At 39.6% G+C, this 20,844-nt stretch overlaps 1 protein-coding gene across 2 annotated transcripts; it reads right to left on the bottom strand.

The window, feature by feature from the left end:
• Positions 1-707: 707 nt before the first annotated feature.
• pnpla3 (patatin-like phospholipase domain containing 3) lies at positions 708-19,264 on the bottom strand. 2 transcript variants are annotated; one of them, XM_036577645.1, is made up of 9 exons: positions 18,891-19,264; positions 15,004-15,236; positions 13,533-13,598; positions 9,581-9,790; positions 7,535-7,595; positions 6,088-6,288; positions 4,488-4,620; positions 3,073-3,180; positions 708-1,650 (listed from the first exon to the last, which is right to left on the bottom strand). In XM_036577645.1, exons 1-9 carry the CDS (start codon positions 19,075-19,077, stop codon positions 1,428-1,430), a joined length of 1,422 nt encoding a protein of 473 aa, XP_036433538.1. In that variant the 5' UTR covers positions 19,078-19,264; the 3' UTR covers positions 708-1,427. The 2 variants fall into 2 exon arrangements, with proteins under 2 accessions (XP_036433538.1, XP_036433539.1); XM_036577646.1 differs by having other exon boundaries at positions 1,493-1,667.
• Positions 19,265-20,844: the final 1,580 nt, after the last annotated feature.

The following is a 20,844-nucleotide window of genomic DNA, read 5'->3' as shown; positions in this document are numbered from 1 at the left end:
TTTTTAAAATATGCTTTTTATCCACTTTTTTGTCTTTATTTACAATTCAGAGAGGACTTTGTTTGTTAAGGTAGTGCAGAAACAGATGTGCTCCTCAAAGTAGGTTGTTATTTATAAAGGTTCCCACTGTAATAGGTTTCCACTATATTAACAATACAGCAAAGGATGGTTAATAACTTAAATACCTTTGATTAAATTTAAACAGGGCCTTTAAAGAGCAGATTAGGAATCCTCACTGAATGAACAGGTTACTAGATAGTGAGAACCACTGTAGGGGGTGTAATACACAAGACCTAATACATGATATATTGCAGTCTGGGTTAATATGAATTCATTTTTTTTACATCATTGCTGGTGAGACAATATATAAACATCTTATTTACTTTTTCATTTACATTTCAACATGTACAGTATTATATCCTACAACATTTAACGGGAATTCCACCCTTTTTTTAAATTTCTGCATAATTAAATGGTTAAGATGTAAACAAAGTCATTCTGTGTGGTCTGGTGTGAAATGCTCCATTCCAGAGAAACTTACCAAGTCTGAATTGTTCACAGTGGTGGTGATAGGAACCAGATGTCTAAAGAGTTTAATGCCTATTCTGCCTGATGCCTGAGGCATTGTTATGGTAGTTTTGAGAAGACAATTTGGCTCAAAAATGTACTTTAATTCATGCAAAATGGTACTTAAAGTTCACCTTTTGCAGATTTACCACTATTTTACCATCATCGACATCACATACGAAACCTCAGAACACGTGTTTAGGTTCACTGATTGTTTCAGATTGTGAATAAAATGGTTATATTTGCATTGTAAGCATCTTCTGGTTCCTATCACCACCACTGTAATATAATCTGAGTTGATGAATTTCTCTACAATGAACCATTTTACATCAAACCACTCTGAATGACCTCGTTTACATCTCAACCACTGAACTATGCAGAAATTTAGAAATTTTGCTTGAATGTCCCCTTTAAAGTACATGTTGACAAAAGGCACATTCTTGTTTTTTCTTGTACAAGGGTTGTAAGAATAGGATGTAACCTCAAACGTCGCAGTGATCGTTATGAAAACCAGCTCGTAATTTTTACGATTGTCATAAAAGAACATTCCACACCTTTAACTATTGTGCATGTTAATGTTTGTTAATATCACATTTGAATGCAAATTTTGTTATTGTTGTTTTAAGTGCACTTAAGAGCTTAGGCCCATGTTCGTGGTCAAAAATGAAATAGAGAAAGGTCTTTGGTTCTTAAAGAGCGGCTATCATTTGTGCTTGACAGACATGAGTCATGTGCATCTGCATAAACTTGGCCCATCTTTCTCAGTGCCTGTTCGTGTAGCACGGAGGTCGTGAGACAAAGCCAGTACTCTTGGCCATTGTCCATTCATGTCTATGCACACTGTCCATGTGCTGGTGCGTTCAGCTGTCGGAGTCGTCCTGTGAGCCAAGGAAAAAGCAGATCTGTTCAGGGGCGGGGCTGGACGTGCACGGACTGAGAGGCGGCTGAGGGCTGGTGGGCGAATCCCAGCCGTAACCATGGAGATCAGTGGCGGAAAACGGCAGGTGTCCATCAAGCTCCATAGCAGGTGGCTGCAGGTCTAGCGTAGGCGGCCCACTCACACACCGTCGCATTGGAATGCCACTATACAATAAATAATACTTTCAAAACACCGGAAGTTCATTAGCTGATTGAGTGCTAACAGCTTTTAGACAGTGTTGCTGCAAATCAGAGTGTATTGTGTACAACTGTGGTTATGACAAACTGTAAAGGGCCCATATCATGGACAATCTAATTTTCCTTGCTTTTTTTTTTTGAAGTCGTAGTATGTAAACACGGTTAAAGCTTCAAAACAGACCCATCTATACAGCCCATATATAAGCTGTGCCTTAATTCAGTGGCTGCATTTGAAGGACGACTGCGTCACTGCGGTGCGACTGGACTGCCCCATTTCGAAGTCTCCTTCATATGCGGCCGAGAAATGTGTCCTTCTTTTCCATGGTGGTGAAGGATCCAATGGGTGGATCCTTCGCCAGCCAACATATCCCGAGGTTTATTGCATGCTGGTGAACATTCGAGAACAAGGCGGCGTCAGCAAAGGAGCAAACGGCAGCTGAGGAAACACTTTTAAATGTAAGTACTGGGCTTAAACTAAGTCGAATAGCTAACGGGGTCAGAAGCAAATTTTCTGCTAACATTCCGTTTTGTTTTCGGGAGCAAAGAGCAGAAAGAGAGACACATTTCCAGGTCTAATAAATGAAAAAATAAGAAATAAAATCAAGGTTTCTGTCTTTAAAAAATCAAAAGAACTTGATGGAAGCGGCGTTTCGTGGCGCAGTGGTAAGAGCAGGAAACAGCGTTGCTGTGACTCAAACAGGAAATCCGCCATTGATCAGACCATCTCATTTCAGTTCAGCCTTCGCGGTTCTACGCAGCCTTCGAAGGACACGTCTGTGTAGACCGTGTCCTTCGAAGTCCTTTAAAGGATGCAGCCCCTGAATTGGGACACAGCTATAAAAACAAAGCTGCAAAAATAACTCATTCTGAATTCACTGTTTTTGCGATGTCACAAAAACTAAAACATTTATATTTATCTACCTATTCAGCCTACTGCAGTTTAGCTCCACCCACTCACACTGAAGTTATAAGGAGTGCTTCAGTCAGGACTGCTTTTTGAATGTGGCACAATGTAATATAAGGCAGCCAGCCAGAACCAAGCTCATTTACATTTAACAGTCTTAAAGGCACAGCAACAAAAAGAAGCCTGTTTAATTCTAGAGGGATAAAGAAAGTCTCAAATTGGTCATGTACAAAGGAATGATGAGTGGTTTTTGGTACATAGAGCCAGACAAATGTCATAAATGGACCTCAGAGAACAAGGAAAATGTAGGATATGGGCCCTTTAACACAGTGAATAGTCAATAGCATCAGAAAGAGAACAATAAGACTTGCTTCTGTTGTAACTGATTTTACGAGTGAAGGATCTTATCCAGGAACATCAGAATCAATTTTACATTTTATCATATATGTGCTGATGATACTTCTGGGACATTTTTGCACTCTTACCTGCCCGGTTTTGGGGACACTCCCTTCCAGGCGTGTTTGTAAACACTTCCTGCCATCTCGTAAAGCCAGCGTGCGTCTGCAGGCACCTCTGGAATCCACTCCACAAACCTGCAAAACACGACATGCATGAACTTCACTCCTGACATTAACAAATATCCTGAGTAATCCAATTGTACAGCAGCTGTATGCAAAAGTTTGAAGTTTGAGTTACATGTTTTGTTGATTTACATGAAAACAAGTTAACACATCCACTACAGAGAACACACATCTGTACATTTTAATGCACAGTGACAGGTTTTTTGCTGCATTTTACATACTGGAAAAAAACAGAATGTGGCCTGGGCAAGTTACGTTTTAGATTAATGTTTTATTTTTTCCAATATGTTTGACTCGGCAAATAAATCGAAATTTTGCATTGAAATTGCAGGAAAAAAACCCAGATGCATATTGTTTGACTAGGGGTCTTCAAGCCTCTGCATGCAGCATTAAGTGGATGGGAGCACAAGTGTGAATGGGATCCAATGTATCTCAGTGACACATTGTGATACGATCACTCAACCCACGCATATCTCCTTTAACTTAAGAGGAGAAGGAAAAATAATTTTTACTTTTAATGTAAGTTAATGTAAAGAGATTGTTTTCCAAGTCATTTTGGAGTTTTTCTATTCTTACATTCATTATGAAAGTTTCAGGCAATGTAAAGAGCAGCTACTGTGCTCAAATGATGTCGAAAAATAAGAACAAAAAAAAAAATTGACTTTTTTTTATCGTAAATCGAACAAAGTGCCACCTAATAAACTTTGTTACCACAGCAGAGACAACAGTAGCTTCCCTCTCCCTTTTGTGTATAAGTTGCATTAGTAGCCCATGTGATCTAAATGTTACTGCATTTATAACACAAATAAGGACTCAAACATTTCTGTGTGATAACAAATACAGTGTGAGACTGACGTAGTTAATGTGCATAGCACCCTTCACTAAAATCTGATCACAAATGTTCACTGGAGACACATTTGAGAAATTCGAGAACAGACTGTATGTCTCACAGTCCACTTGTGATCAGGGCTGGGTTTCCTGAAAGCATCTCACCACAAAAGTGATCCTTAAATGATAGAGAAAGCACTGAAGACCTGTTAAGATGATCTTAATACTAAGATGCTTATGGAAAACTGGGCCACGATCACTCAAGGTGGATTTTAATACACTGGTAAACAGGGCATTAACAAGATGTTTACGATCTGAAATAGATTAGGGGTGTGGCAATAACACAAGCTGTCACCAGGTGGCGCCAACGTACATGGCAGCAGGTGGTTTGGATGATCATACATGCAAATAGAGAATCACATTACTCTCTGTGTAATGTCAGCCTGTAAATATGTCAATGGAGAGCTGAGGGGGAGAATTTGAGAACGTACCTCTGGACTGCAGAGTAGGCCGACTCCACCGGCAGAGTGCAGGGCAATAGCATGTAGGAGGCCACTCGGACTGGCAACAGGGCAGTGAGCTGACCAAACAGGCCGTGTTTCTCCCTACACGCTTCACAGAACACTACACACACACACACACACAGATACACACAGGATAGGTACAGGATTATTATTCCGTTCTGAAGATATCTGAAACTATGCCGGACACTGGGGGAAATATTCAAATAATGGGTAACGCTTTCCTTTACAGTGCCTTAAGTTCTAGGTATTAACCAGGTAAGTGTGAGGCAGAAACTCCAAAGTACTACGTAATCATTTTGGGTAACGATGGTAAGTTCCAAGACATAAACTGTGCATTTCAGTGCCCACTAAGAGAATTTAAAATATGTATTATTAAGATATCTGCAGGTATAAGCAATTGAATTAATTTCAGTCATTTTTAATGCCATTTTGAGAATTGTTAATGCTGCTTTGAGCCCGTCTGTGAAGGAGTGTGTGATTTCATGAACTTGGCCATGCATATCATATAGCAGTAGTTACTGCATAAATCTTCACTTTATAAATAACCTGCTATGATAATGCTCATTTCTGCCAGCACCTCTATGGGAATTTCAATGTTAAAGCCAGCAGTGCTGTACATTCACTTTCCACACAGGGTTTAAAATTAGGTTGACCAGCTCTGCTTATACACAGACATTTTTCTAGCAGTTGAATGTTACTGGCGTAGCTGTTCAGCCTAAACCTAGTTAAGCAAGAACTTCTGCTTCGTATACACTTGTACTTCATATATATAAAATTTGTAACATTTATTTGACTACACAAAATGTGTCATTACGAACACACATGTTATAGTAAGATCCTGCTGGTGGGGGTTTCCTCTCTTTCAGTGATGCACATAAAAGAGTGCTAATGACTCTCCATTGTGGAGAGTCTTCAGCATGTTAAACACGGCTTTACCATGACCCGCAGATACCATGTTTGTCATTCAAACTGCTTATGAATGGAAATTTTAATCGACTGATTTTTTAATTGAGTAACTGAGTTTAATCAAGTAACCAGGGCAGCCTGTCATGACTAAATGGAAATCCTTGTCCAATGAATATGTAAAGAAAAAACATTTAGAGACATGAAAGTGAGAGATGAAGCTAGTGGCCTTCAGTTTTTTGCTATTTTGTATAAAAAGCTTAATAAATTAATATGTATGCACCAATATGTGAATTGTGTGCCAATGCCAATATCTAATATTTTCTGTGTATGTGTCTGCCGATGCTGATACAGATGCCGATACGTTTATAAAATGTAGAAATTGCACTACAACTATTTGGATCAGAATTACAGAGAAAAATAACATTTATTTCCGAATAGTTTTAAATGGAGTAAAAATGAATAAAATGCTGATATTTCAGCGCATCTTCTCTTCTTCCAGAGTACAATATATACATCATGAAACATTAATTTGAAATTCTGGTCAAATATAAACATCTGTCTGATATTTTTATTTTAAACAAATATCTGCTGATTCAGATATGATTCTGATATCATTGTGCATCTCTATTAATTAATTACAAACACTGCGGTAAGCTATTACCTTTCTTAATGGGTGTGGGCAGGTTATCAATAAGCTGCTCATCCAGCCACCAGTGGTGCTTCCTGAAGAGGCGGAGTCTCCGCAGCATCCACTCCTTTGTGGATTCTGTGACGACAGAGTTTTTGACACCCGAGCAGCAGCAGGGGGGCGGGTCCTGCGTCAGGGCAAGGTCTGTGGTTGGGCACTCGGTTCTCAACAGATCTGAGGGTCAAATGATAATCACATGATTAAAGGAAGAGTTTGTATTTAAAGGCCCATAGTGAAAGGCTGTCATGACCAGTTACACTAATGTTATACTGCGTTTACATTATGACAGTATACAGAAAACTGGGTATTCCATTTTTTCAATGGAGCCAGAATGGGAAATTCTGACACCTTCAGAGGCAATGGCAGCGTATGACAACGGTCAGCAAAACTTTACATCAAGAGTTCAATTTTCCCTTTTGCAGTGAGCCGCAGTGATGAAATAAACAAGATGTGGATTTTTTGGGGGGGGCCATGGACACCAAACCAAAGCTGGGTTAAAGAAAGCCTGGCCAGTTCTTATTACTCCTGTCATCAAAAATATGACTGGAAAACACCAGAGGGCGCCTGCGAGCGAGTCCCCAGTGAATGGTGTGAATGAGGCTAAATGGCAAAAAACAAAAAAATGAAACTTCTTTTTAACCATTTGTGTGGGACCTCCTGTTAATTTTGGGAAGCTGAAGGATGTTTTCCATTAAAAAGTGAAAGAAAGCTCACCGACACCAACACATAAACGCAGCATTACAGTAACCTGTTAATGCCATCAGTGAGTGCGTTTACATGCACTTAATAATCTGATAACTGCAGAAAATCAGATTTTGTCAGTAATCCGATCGATGCGTTTACATGCACTTGAGTAATCAGATAATGGGAAACTCCGGGTCTACATGAGTCAGGCAGTAATCAGATTTCTACTTTGCAACCAGCCAATAAACTCATAGAAGAAAATGTGACGTAAATGTAATGTAAAACTTGCACCACTTTACCCGAAAATATGAACATACATCATCTAGAAGATGAAGAATATTTAAAGCCTTCATTTCGTCAAGCATGTATCTGGTTTCAGCATCGCTGCATCTTGCGGCAACGCTGTTTGCTTATTTCTGGTACCACAGTCTGTTTTCGCACATGTGCAGACTGAGAAATCCGAAAGAAATCAGAGTAAGAGTTTACATGCACTGAGAAATCTGATTACTGAGCTCTCTTCATCTAATTTCTTAATCGGATTTCTAGACCTTACTCTGATCTAAGAAATTGGAGTGTGCTGTTTACATGACCATTTGAATATTCATATAACTGAGTGCATGTAAACACACTCAGTGTTACTGAATGAGGAATAATTCAATACATTTACTGCATGAATTGCAATGACACCCAATCAAACAATGATTGTGTTTCCTTCAAGCAAATGAATAGAACTCACTGTTGTCCTTGAGGAACCGGAAGGCATCTTTGTACCCACTCTGACACATCTCTGCCAACACCTGTCACACGTATAAGAGAAAACACTTGAGATTCACAGCACAGTGCATCACAAACACACATATCATCACCTGGCAACTTTACACAAACAAACTTCTTAACTTTAATGCATCTTAATGCAACAAGGCTTTATTCCAAGTAATTTTGGGCCATTTCTATTGGTCCGTTCATCATGAAGTGTTAGCTTATTGTTTCCATTGGATATAAAAAGGTGTTGATGCAGCATCAACGATATAGAAAAGTCATATGCAGCTGATAAACTCTTATACTCAAGTGAATCTTCTGCTGCATTACAGGAACCTTTTAGACTATGAGTTGAACTCCAGGCCTTAAAGCTGCTCAGTTAAATCTTACTAGTCAGTTATTAATCTTAAAGGAGAATTTCACCAATTTTTAAAAAATTCTACATAATTTAGTCATTTAGATGTAAACCAAGTCGCTCAGAGTGGTATGATGTGAAACATTTCGTTCTAGAGAAACATCAGAATTTTTCAGTGGTGTTGATGGGAACCAGATGCATGAGGAGCTTAATGCCTCTGAGATCTACATCACAGAGAGATAAGGAAGATAAAATTTTCTGGATTGTTATCTTAAGATAACGAGTTAATTATCTTGTTATCTTAAGATAACAAAGTGGTTATCTTGAAATAACAAGTTAGTTTTCTTGTTATCTTAAGATAATGACCTAATTATCTTGTGATCTTGAGATAACAAAGTTGCCATCTTGAGATAATGAGTTAATTATCTCGTGATCTTGAGATAACAAAGTTGCCATCTTGAGAGAATGAGTTAATTATCTTGTGATCTTGAGATAACAAAGTTGTTAACTTGAGATCACAAGATAATTAACGCATTATCTCAAGATAACAATCCAGAAAATTATAGCAACAGCTCATGGCCTCTCCGGACTTCCATATCAATACGCTGCTTGATGTTTTACGGTGAAAAAGCTATTCATTGTGGAGAGGTACATGCAAAAGCGTTGTAAGGCCACCACACCGCCATTTTACCATCATCAACATCACATATAAAAACTCTGAAGACACGTGTAGGTTCACTGGTGGTTGTAGACAGTAAATAAAATGGCTATATTTGCGATCCCTGGTTTCTATCACCACCACTGTAGAGAAAAATCAGTGGAACTCCCCTTTAAGGCGCATCATTTAGTAACGGCTATGAAATAATTTAAACTTGTTTAGCTATTAAAGTCCTGGAACTGTTATACTCATCAGCTTATGCTCAATCCCTTCATTAGTAACAGCTGTGTTGGAAAACATTGTGCCCTCCAGCTTTATATCAAAGCTGTAATAAGGTTAGAAACGATGAATAAATAACAAAAAAAGTACATACTGTTTCCTTTTAAGGAAACCTGATACATTGATACATAATGTATAGGTACTGATATTAGTACTTCTAAAGGCAATGTAAAGTTTCAAAAGTGTAAAGTTCTACACAAGTGAGCTTCTGACTGACTTACTGGTTTATATAATTACTTTAGGAAGTTGAAAAGTTCTGGATGTCTTGGGGCATAATGTGTTCTGTGTTTTCCTGAAACTGATTACTGTGAAATCTGAAATAGTGCTTAGGCAACTTGGGAGAGGCAACAGTTTCATTATGAAATTCTTTCTTTTTGCACGGAAAGTATGTACACATTTCACTCAGCATGAACCGTCTGTCGTCATTCCTGTTTGTTTTTCTGGGAAAAAAAGGGAAAAGACAGAATTTCGCACTGGCTGGACAATATGGCCATTCTGTTCTGTTCTGTACCCTTCTGTGTGTAAACCACAGTCCATGTAGCTGAAACAGCTATGTCATTCGATTTCTGAGCCACTTCAGGGCAGGACCCTACGCGTGCGCGCCTTGAGCGGATTGGAGTTGCCTCTTACATAATCAGGATCCTGTCAGACCTGCATTCCACACGCCGGCACGTGTGTGAGCAGGGGAAGGAGGCCCCAGAGAAGCAGGATAGACTCTGCAGTGCCCTTACCTTGGGCTCTGGAGGGAAGAGGGCTTTGCTGACCCTGTACACGTTTCCCCAATTGACTTGAATGCTGGTGTTGGTGAGCCGCAGCTCGTGAAAGCTGCTGGAATTATCTTTGGGACAGATGTCGTTCTCTCCGGAGAACGGGGAGATGGTGATGGTGTTCTTCAGTTCCGACTGGGGGAGGTTATCACTGAACCCGCCATCCACATACCTCTGCGGAGAGAGAGAGAAAGCGAGGGAAGCATGAATTCCAATGATTTTGCAAAATTTCTGAATGATTAAATCAAACAAATTCTGATTGATTAAATGATAAAATATGATGTGAAATCCATCATTCTAAAAGCACGAGTTCTGGCCTAAAATGTGTTTTTAAAATCCAATCTTGGGGAAGAGATACATGCTGGGTGTTCTAATGTCCCAAAGTCCCCCAAAAAACGTATTTTGTCAGATTTAATACTATTTTATCATTATCAACATATAAAATTCATATACATATAAAAACTCAGAAGACACGTGTAGGTTCACTAATTGTTTTGGATAGTTAATAAAATGGGTATATTTGCATTGTAAGCATCACAACCCCTGGTTCCCCTGGTTCCTATCACCACCACTGTAAAGAAATTTCTCTACAATGAATAATTTTACACCAAACCTGGATCTCAATCACTGAATTATGCAGAAATTTTGAAAATTCGCTGAAATTCCCCTCTAAATTACATGCTGACAAAGACACGTTCGTGTTTTCTCTTGCACAAGGATTGTAGGAATATGATGTAACCTTAACTGTAGCAGTGACCATTCTGTATAGTAAATAAAAACTGAAAAGAAATCCTAGCTAAGATACGTTTCTCTACAATTGTAACACAGTCGGGCAGGTCAGACTCGTGTGGTTACAACAATCTTTACTGGGGTTCAAGAGAAACATAGTCGATGAACAAAGCAAGGTCAAAACCAGAAAAAGGAGACCCAAGAGATCCAAACAAACAATCCAAAATGGAAAAGGCAAAAGGCAGAGAGTCCAGAAAAACAGGCAATGGAAACAGTACCTGGGAAAAGCAACCATACATAAAAATGCTGAAAAGCTCTATAGAAGACGCAATACCTCGCTTAGACCTAGACTACAAGCCCAGACCTTTATACTAACTAAAGACATCATAATCAGACACAGGGGCTGCATATCAATATCCAGGTGAGGGAGAAGGAGAGTGGTTTGTGTTGGTGGGGAGACAGTCATGTGATCTCCCAGGAAGAATTCTGGGAGATTGAGTCTTTCATGAGAGCACGGTCAGAGGGATGCGTGACAACAATGAACTACTTCACATCAAACCACTTTAAATTACATCTCAATGACTGAATTATTGGAGGTCCCCTTTAACATTCTGCATACTGTACACCAGCAATATTGCACCAGATGGAGGGAGGACAGAAAGAAGTGAAAAGGCCCAGGCGCTTCAGTCTCATGAGGGTTACAACAACCAGACTCCAAGGAAAGTTTCTGTCCTCATACACTCATGAATGATTAATGCGCATAACTGCATATTTTTAAAAATTCATTATTTGTTACTTATTTGTTGGCTGCTAAATACTGCACTGTACTGTACAAAACACTTTCAGTCTTTGTTTAGAGTGGGTCTGTGTGAGTGATTACATGAATACATGTCTGTGAGTCTGTGTATGTGTGGAAGAATGCAAAAATGAAAAATGCAAAAATGAAAAATGCACATTGTGAGGTACACTGTATTGTGAGCTAATGTGTAACCAAGCACAAAGTCCTTACAGGGTGATTATGCTGGAGAACTGAGGCAGAATGAGAGAGGACTAAACCAACTCACACAGCTACAAACAAGCCCTGCCTTATTGCAGCTTCAACGCCTTTCCACAAAAAGTGTCCGAGGCTCTGACTGGCACTTCGGATTGCAGGCCTATGTAACAACCTCACAGAGGATCATATACAAAACATTAGAAGAAGTCGAACTTAATTACAAAAATGTCATGAAGAATCAATGAATCAATAAATGTATAATAAAAATACAAAAAAAAGTACAGATTTCCTTTTTTAAAACAAGTCTAACTAAGCTCTCTTTGAAGCAAACAGCAAAAACGTATTGCAAAATTACAAAAGCGCCATTCGCTACTGTACCAACAGTTGCTTACATCAAGACTGCAAGTACATCTTTGTGCACTGTAAGGCTAACCTCAGTGTCTCACAATGTGAAGTACTGTTTTTATCAAGCATCAAAAGCTATTTGACTCCTAATGGTGCCCCCTTGTGGAGGATTTATAGCCTGCAAAATGTGAGTAACTTCCATGAGTGCCTCAGCCTAAAACCAGTCAGAACATTTTGCACACAACACTGGGAGTGATGTGCTGTAGTGGGTGTTTTTTGTTACTGTCTGTTTAGCTGAATTGTGAAGTTGTTTGCTCTCCCTGTGGGACAGAAGGTTTAAGCCCAGTGCGGAGAAGCACTTGTTGGGCTTCTAATGCTACAGTCCTGCCAATTAGTGCTGCACGTGTGGTAGTTTGATCTGTTCTGTGTGTTTATCTCTGAAACTCACAATGCAATAACAATAAAAATATGTGTTTAAATCTAGGACTATTTATTATTATTTACACGGATTCAGACTGAATCATCAACAACTTTAGATGTTGGAAATGTTTGTTCAATGGTAACTGATGTCTGTGCGTTCATTGGTTCGCTAAAGTTTTTAACTGATGACCAAAATGTGTGAATTTTCAGCTTTGTTTGACCATTTTCAATTTAAATTAGCCACATTGATAGTATTTAGAGATCACATTACTTAATAAGAGGAGTAAAATTAAAGTTTTAGTTTATGTTTTGTATGTTTTATTTCTTCCAATATGTTAAACTCAGCAAATCAACAAAAATTGTGCACTAAAATCTGCAGATAAATGCCATATTTAACTGTGTTCAGTCAGAAAATCAAGAAACCATGTCATTAAACTGGTGGGGGTTCAAACTTCTGCATACAACTGCATGTGTCACAGGCTGGCTCTCCGCTGTAGCGGTCTGCAGCATAGCAGCCGTGTGCAGGTGTCCGCTCTGGGTCAGTTGAGACAGTGCCAGGGCTGGCTGACACAAATATGAATGAGGAAATCAAACCCCCTCGGGTCTTACATAATGGCACCATCAGGCCTCATTCATTCTGCCGTGGGTTCTGCCGGCCACGCCACTAAAACATTTGACATTTCTCTCAATGGGTCACTTCTAGCCATGTAATGCGCTTTAAAGTTCAGGCGAAAAGAATTAACCTCCTTTTATTTCCTCAGGATGAATCGTAATTAGGACTGGCGGCTCTGTTGGCAGGCAACTTGGGACTGGCATGATGTCCAAGAGCCATAAACAATGTCTGAATAAAGTCCAGATGCAATGAAACTTCTTTTTTCCACCTTTACAGTAGCTGATTAAGAAGTAGCCCATGTAAAGCCTTGTGTGAAAACCTCTGCGGAGATGTTTTTAACCTGTGTGTCTCTGTTGAAGGAGGAGCTATTTCTATACATTGAGACACTCCTCGCCCTCATGAACGTGAGCTTGGCCCTGTTCCAGGACTTTCTAAGAATGTAGTACATAATGTACAGTGGGGGGAGGGCCGGGTGCTGCTGAGAGACAGCGCTAGTCAGCATGTAACTGACTTGTGTTTTAGAGAACTCATAAGAGGATCAAAAACCTGATACCCACAAATCCTGCTTAGCATTAAAAGCTCACTCAATTCTGCCAGTGAAAACAGAGTGGCATGTTAATATGGTGTGATGTAGGGTTCATGTTTGTCCAATGAGCCCTAGTGACTCAGTTCTCCAGCGCAAAGGCAGCAGCGTGGACTCTGGTATCAACGTCCTAACTGAGTGGACTATCAACTCGCAGTGTAACCTGGTGTAAAAAGCAACATTACCTCATGTTTTAAATGACATCACAATAAAAATGACCATTGACACTTACAACTCCACGGAAGGCAGGAGGTATCAGACCACAGTATACAGGGATGAAGCAGCTACAGATGAGCGCCTGGGGAGAGGAAAAGTGATGATTCATCTCAGATGTATTAGATCAGGTATCTTTTATGCTCCTTAATCTAAATGGCTGTAAAACGGACAGCATGGCAGTAATGTCATGTCTGGGAAATGACCGTGATAATCATAAGGCTTTATTAGTATCATGATTGCAAAACTTTTTGCCACATCTAAAAACTTTTTACATCTAAAAAGTCCTGCCTATGCTCAACTTAGCAGGAGCTGATTAAAGCCATAGTTTGGCCAAACTTGGTCACTTTACACAATTTGCCTCTTATCCCAAATGTGGTTGACCGGCCATGACGTTTTGCGTCTGGAGTTTACTTCTTTAGTTTTGCACTAGAGCTATGAAACTAATGTGGCTAACAAACAAGGGAAGCCTATAGCCACCTCTAAACTGCCTAAAAACATGTTAAGTATTTAAGTAACGACTTGTTTATGTAGACTAGACTATCTAGACTTGCTTATGTGGTTGTTCACACTGTATATCTACATTTAAGGTGCATCACAGATAAAAACAGTCACAGCATCCGTCTTGAAGACTGAATTTTGTCTGTAATTTGTGTTTTTTAAAGATAACAGTACAGTCATATGCAAAAGTTTGAAGACATTTTTAATATGACACTTTTCTGCAATTTCTAGCGCACAATTTTTATATATTTGCTAAGTTGATGCTGAAAAAGAAAATATAAAATATCTAATGTGCCATAACATTTCGCGTTTTTTTCCCAATATGTAAAATTCAGCAAATAAACAGTAATTGTGAATTAAAGTGTGCAGACATGTATTCTCCGTAAAGAATGCGTTAACTTATTTTCACTTAGAAAATCACCCAAACATGTAATTTGACAGGGAGTTCGTAAACTTTTCACACACCACTGTATGTCATATAGCACCAGAAACATATTTAGGTATATCTGAGATTACTTAACAACTCAATGCTGTTTAAGGCAACTGTGTGATGATTTAAGCCAGGCCTGTCACAATTTTTGATGATTGTATTTATTTTTCACAGTTATTTGCCCTCTAAAAACAAACAGAATGTGAATTGGGCATGTTTATCAGTTGGGATGAGGCAAATGAATGTAAATAAAGAAAGCAGAGCTGTGGTTCTTACAAAGATAACAAAAGTTCTAACTTCTGACTGTGTGCTGTAACGCCTTTACAGGGCAGCAATGACTGATGTTTGTTTATTTGAGCTTGAGCTGTGTCTGTCGTCATTTGAGAACTGTTAAGAATCAACGGCAAGAAAGCAAAATAGCTAATCATCCAATGAGGCTTCAAGAGTTGCATACCATGAACCAAAAGTGGGCTAAAATTTCATGATTGTGACTGGTCTGATGCTTTACTTGCAGTTCCGCTAGACAGTCTCTATTTCCACAGTGACAAGGCAGCCTCACCTGGATCAGCTCATCTTTGGAGCTGAAGTCTGAGACCAACACGTTCTCCCCATCACTGACACGCGTGAGGGACACGCATAGTTTTCCAGAGGCGCGAGAGTGTGCATCTTCAGGCAAATCCCGCTGCAGGCCGGAACGCAGAACCTTGACTAAGTGGAAGGTGGGGTGCAGCGGACCCAGGTTACGCTTCCGGGCCTCCTTAGCCACGTCAATCACATCCTCACAGCATTTTTCTGCAAAAGAGCACCATGAAAACACAGAGTCGACTAAAATTACACAGCTAAACACAGAGGAAGTGAAGCACATCTGCTTAGCACATCCTTAGTGCCAGTTCAGAAAAGCGGCTAGTAGCTTGCGTTAATTCTTTTACTTCCTGAAAGCTACCGAGAAAATGGGACTTAACAACCATGCAAGACCTGGTCGACACCAACACTGTCCTCATCAGATAAACAGCACTTAAAGCTTTCATCTTTGAGAGAGAGGAGAAAATCAAGCTGCTTCAGATCTGAAAACATCCACAGGTGTTTCTGTCCATCCTTCCACTGTGAGAAGACGACTCAGCGCTATGGGTCTGAAAGGATGTGTAGCTGTCAAGAAGAGATTACTGAGAAAAGGACATAGGTAAAAAAGCTCTCAGAGCAGTGGACTGACCACCCCAGGGTCCAGACCTCAACATCACTGAATGTCTTTGAAATGACTTAGAACATGAAAAGCAAAACATGCAACAAACTTCTGAGACTGAACTTTGGAGGTGTGGAAAAATATCCCTGCAGATTTCACTGAAAAACTGAAAGCAAGTCTCTTGAAAATAATGGAAGCTGTAGTGAAGGTAAAGAGTGAGCACATATCCAGCTGTTGATGCTTCTGTGTATTTTTCTACTAATTATGTGTTTCATATATTTTTTCCTGATGCTGAAAAATGACTTGTGCTTAAAGGCTGTTTTGACTGGAAATTAAATAAGTGAAGGGTGGTCTCTGACTTTTGCGCAGTACTGAATGTGGACCCACACTTCAATTCCACACTCTTAGAACTGCATATCCTACATAGTAGTTTCATAGTAGTAACCAGTTTATATGTCTTACTGAATAATAATTCTTAGGGTTTGTAACTGACCGATAAGCCTAGAGTTCAAGTAGTTAACTGATGACTGAATTGCTTAACACGTCTTCTTGGAAACTCACTGGTGCTTTCTAATAAATGCCTTCAAGTCCAGCAAAGAAAACTACCCTGTAGGCCTAGCAACTATCTACTGTTTATCTTTTAACAGGCTGGCAAGTAGATTAGAGAGCTGTTCCACTATACGGTCCTAAAATACTGAAGATGCCTGACTTTGTCCTATACCAACTCATCTCAGGTGCCTTGACTGTACATGTTATTTTGTACAGACCGTACATGAATACAGTTGCACGAATATTTGTGGGCAACATTTGTGTACATCTGGGTTTTGAGGCTTATATTTGCTTATACTGTATTGTAGTGGGGAACATGTCCGATTTTAAGAGTGATTTCTGTGGAAGAACTGATAAAAATCTTAGTGACAAAAGAACTTTAGTCCCAACATTTGATAATAAAATTGAAAATCAGCTTAATAAGAGAGAAGAAACAAAGAGTGGGCTAATAGATCATACAAGAAAGGAGAGAAATCTGTGTTATGATAACTACACAGACCAGCCACTTCATTAAGTACACCGTCCTTGTTTTGACACTCACTGTCCATTTTATCAGCTCCACTTACCATACAGTTGCACTTTGCAGACTTACTATTACAGACTGTAGTCCAGCTGCTGGAGTTTTTAAACACTGTGTCCACTCACTGTCCACTCTATTAGACACTCCTACCTTGTCAGTCCACCTTGTAGACGTAGAGTCAGAGACGATAGCTCATCTGCTGCTGCACAGTTTGTGTTGGTCATCCTCTAGTCCTTCATCAGTGGTCACAGGACGCTGCCCACAGGACGCTGTTGGTTCTCAGTCCAGCAGTGACACTAAAGTGAACTCCAGCAGCGCCACTGTGTCTGATCCCCTTAGACCAGCACAACCCACACTAACACACCACCACCACATCAGTGTCTCTGCAGTACTGAGAATGATCCACCACCCAAATAATACCTGCTCTGTGGTGGTCCTGTGGGGGTCCTGACCACTGAAGAACAGGGTAAAAGGGGGCTAACAAAGTATGCAGAGAAACAGATCGACTATAGTCTGTAATTGTAGAACTACATAGTGCTCCTATATGGTAAGTGGACCTGATCAAATGAACAAAGAATGCCACGAATGAATATCATTATCAGTTGTCAATCAACATCTGAAGCACAATAAAAACCGGTTCCACGGTTCAGCAGAAAGAGAAAGTGAAAGAAAGTGCAGCTGTATGTCTCTATCATTATCCAGCAGTCTTTCTGATCCATTCCCTGGCCTCTAACTCAGCTCTAGCACTCTGGAGCTCAGCTGTAGCAGAGGCCTGTGCAAATACTGTACATCACGTGTAGGTTCACTGGGCGCTTTGGATAATAAATAAATGGCTGTGTTAGAGTTGTAGACGTAGTGACCCCTGGTTCCTATCACCACCACTGTAAAGAAATCATTAAATTTCTCTACAATAAACCACTTCACACCAAAACATCCAGACCGACTCTGTTTAACCAAAATCTCAACATCGTAAATGAATTATCCCAACGTGCAGAACAATGAGTGGAATCTGATTTTAAGTCAGTTAAGTGTACAGATAACTGCTGTCTCTGATGTTTAGTCTATATATTAGGACTGCTCGATTATGACAAAAATCATAATCATTTGGGTCAATATTGAGATCATGATTATTTAACATGATAACTCATTGACTTTGCGAACATTATGAATTTATTGAACTTTAAAAAAGAAAAGTGTCTTTTTAGCAATGGATTTCCTTGAAGTTTAAACATAATTCAACTGAAAAACAAATAAAAAAATGTAAAAAAGATTAAAAAAATTAACTGAATTGGCTACAATATACAGGCATATATACATTTTAATAATTCCTTTAAAAATAATCAATAAAAACTAAATAAGATCATTTGTGCTGTAGTGCACTGCCACAACATACTGAAAACGTCTAGACATATATAAAAATAATAAATAAAAAGAAATTAGATGAGTTTGGGCTAGTAGGGAGGGCCAAAAGTGCACTGCTGTAAAGCAAAGTGATGCACTGGATTTGCAACATGACACAAAACAAGAGCATCATTGTGAAACGGAATGCAGCACAATAACTGTTTCATCTCGATTATCGTAATTTCATAATCATTGGTATCCAAAATCATAACATCAGGATTATTACAATAATATTACCAGTATATCTTATATTACATTATTAGAGGTGGGCGATACAGCAAAAATATAATATCACGATACTTTAAGAACTTTTCATGACACATGATATGCCACGATATTTAATTTTTCAGACATCTGATCAGAGAAAAAAGAATAGTAGTACTACTTTTTAAAAATACTATCAAAAATCATGAACACAATTATTTTAATTACATTTTTCGCACTAAATCCAGTTAAACATGACTAATTTTGCTCTCCTTATAATGAAGCATGCAGTTAGTTAGTTTTCTATAAGTACTGATATGTTATGCACAATATGTTCAGAAAAGCATACTGTATTGTGATAATACACAATAATATTGTCATATTGCCCAGCCCTGTGTATTATAATATGTCATGTATTATTCTATATTATAGCAGTGTGCAGTTGGAGCACCCAGTCTGTAAGCAGTCTATGTTCAGTCTATACCATGTTAAGTGAACAGCAGGCTACCTGAACAGTCTGCAGTGTGCACTCTAGATGCTGTTTAGTGTGCATGTACATCAGCAGTGTAAGTGTTTTAGGCTCAGTGGGTACCTAAGCATGCCTGGCTGGTGAGGACAGAGGCGGTCAGCGCCCCTGCTGAAGCTCCGTAGATCCTGGTGGCTCCGTGGATGAGGTAGGGCGCCTGCTCCAGCAGACAGCTCGCCACGCCGATGTGGTAAATGCCCAAAAACCCGCAGCCGGCGAACGAGATGTTCCAGCCTCCTTTTAGGTCAAACATCGCCCACAGAAAGGCTCCGAGTCCGGGGATGAGGGAGGTTATGGGTGCTTCTCAGTAAAGCTGGTCTGGACTGAGTTCATGCCGCTGCTCAGCGCCTTTTTCGAGGCCGGTCACGCTGACAGGTCACAGCTTCTCTGGACGAGCTGAAAAGAGAAGCTGCCGGCTTGTTTTTCTTCCTGCTGCTTATCGCAGCTGAGGCCGGTGGCCAATAGGAACCGCGAAGCAGCGGTCTCCTCTTACATAAGCCACGCCCTCTCCTATTACAAACCCCGCCCTCCTCAAATGCAAATCCAGCATTTTTCTCCCATGCAGAGCCCCTCATCTACACACGCTTCGTCTGAATGGCCTAAAGCGGATTGGCCCAGAGCTTTTTCAACGAGTTTCATTTTAATCCTATATGCTTCAGGAAATCTGTCAATAAATCATAAAATAAAAATCTAAACCTTCTTTCAAAATTATTTCTTTGATCGTTGGCTTTTAGTTATTTTAGCATATTGATTAATTACCTCATTTAAAAATGAGTTGTTTTTGTATTTCAGGTCCTTAAAATGGAAGTGCAGTAAAAAAAAAAAATAATAATATATATATATATATATATATATATATATATATATATGTATATGTATATACAAACACCTCAGTGTCACTGCTGGACTGTGGGCAGCGTCCTGTGACCCCTGATGAAGGACTAGAGGATGACCAACACAACTGTGCAGCAGCAGATGAGCTATCGTCTCTGACTATGGTGGACCATCAAGGCAGGAGTGTCTAACAGAGTGGACAATGAGTGGACACAGTGTTTAAAAACTCCAGCAGCACTGCGGTGTCTGATCCCCTCGTACCAGCACAACACACACCTACACACCAGCACCACGTCAGTGTTACTGCAGTGCTGAGAATGATCCACCACCATAGGACTTGCTCTGTGGTGGTCCTGTGGGGGTCCTGACTATAGAAGAACAGGGTAAAATGGGGCTAACAAAGTATGCAGAGAAACAGATGAACAGTCTGTGATTGTAGAACTGCAAAGAACTAAGTGGAGCTGATTAAATGGACAGTGAGTGTAGATACAGGGAGGTGGTTTATACATACACTCTGCTTCCAACGTAGAAACCTAATCCATCTAAACGAGCAGTGTTCAGTCCAAATCCAGTTTACCAATCTGTACCCATTCCCTTTAAAGGGAATTCCGCTTGTTTACATCTTATCAGTTGCATAATTCAAAGGTTAAGATGTAAACAGTGTTAGAGTGGTTTGGCATGAAATGCTCTGTTCTTCACAGTAGTCACAGGAACAAGACGTCTGAAGTGTTTCAGGCTTTGTAAACGTTATCTCACACAAGTTATTACAGTAAATGGTTACAAATACACTGTCTGATGTTTGAGACACTGTTTTACAATGGTTTTGAGACACGCTTTTGGCCTAAGAGGGCAGAGAGATACACACAGTGTGTTGTAAGAAAAACAGTACCTGAAAATCCTTACGTTTTTTGGATTTATTACTATTTTACCACCATCAACATTACATAAAAGAACATGAAGCCACTGGTGGTTTTGGATAGTTAATAAAATCGCTATATATGACCCGGGTTCCTATCACAACCACTGTAAAGAAACCTGCAAATTTCTCCACAATGTGCCACATTACACCACATTAAACCACTCTGAATTAGTCTGTTTACATCTCAAAGGACTACTTTGTCTTACAACACCCTGCATGCATCTCTCCACCATGAATGGATTTTACAAATATGTTTTAGGCCGAAAC

This window comes from Colossoma macropomum, unplaced genomic scaffold (genome assembly GCF_904425465.1).
Source record: "Colossoma macropomum unplaced genomic scaffold, Colossoma_macropomum, whole genome shotgun sequence".
Lineage (NCBI taxonomy): Eukaryota > Metazoa > Chordata > Actinopteri > Characiformes > Serrasalmidae > Colossoma > Colossoma macropomum.
This window is presented reverse-complemented; position numbering and strand designations above follow the sequence as displayed.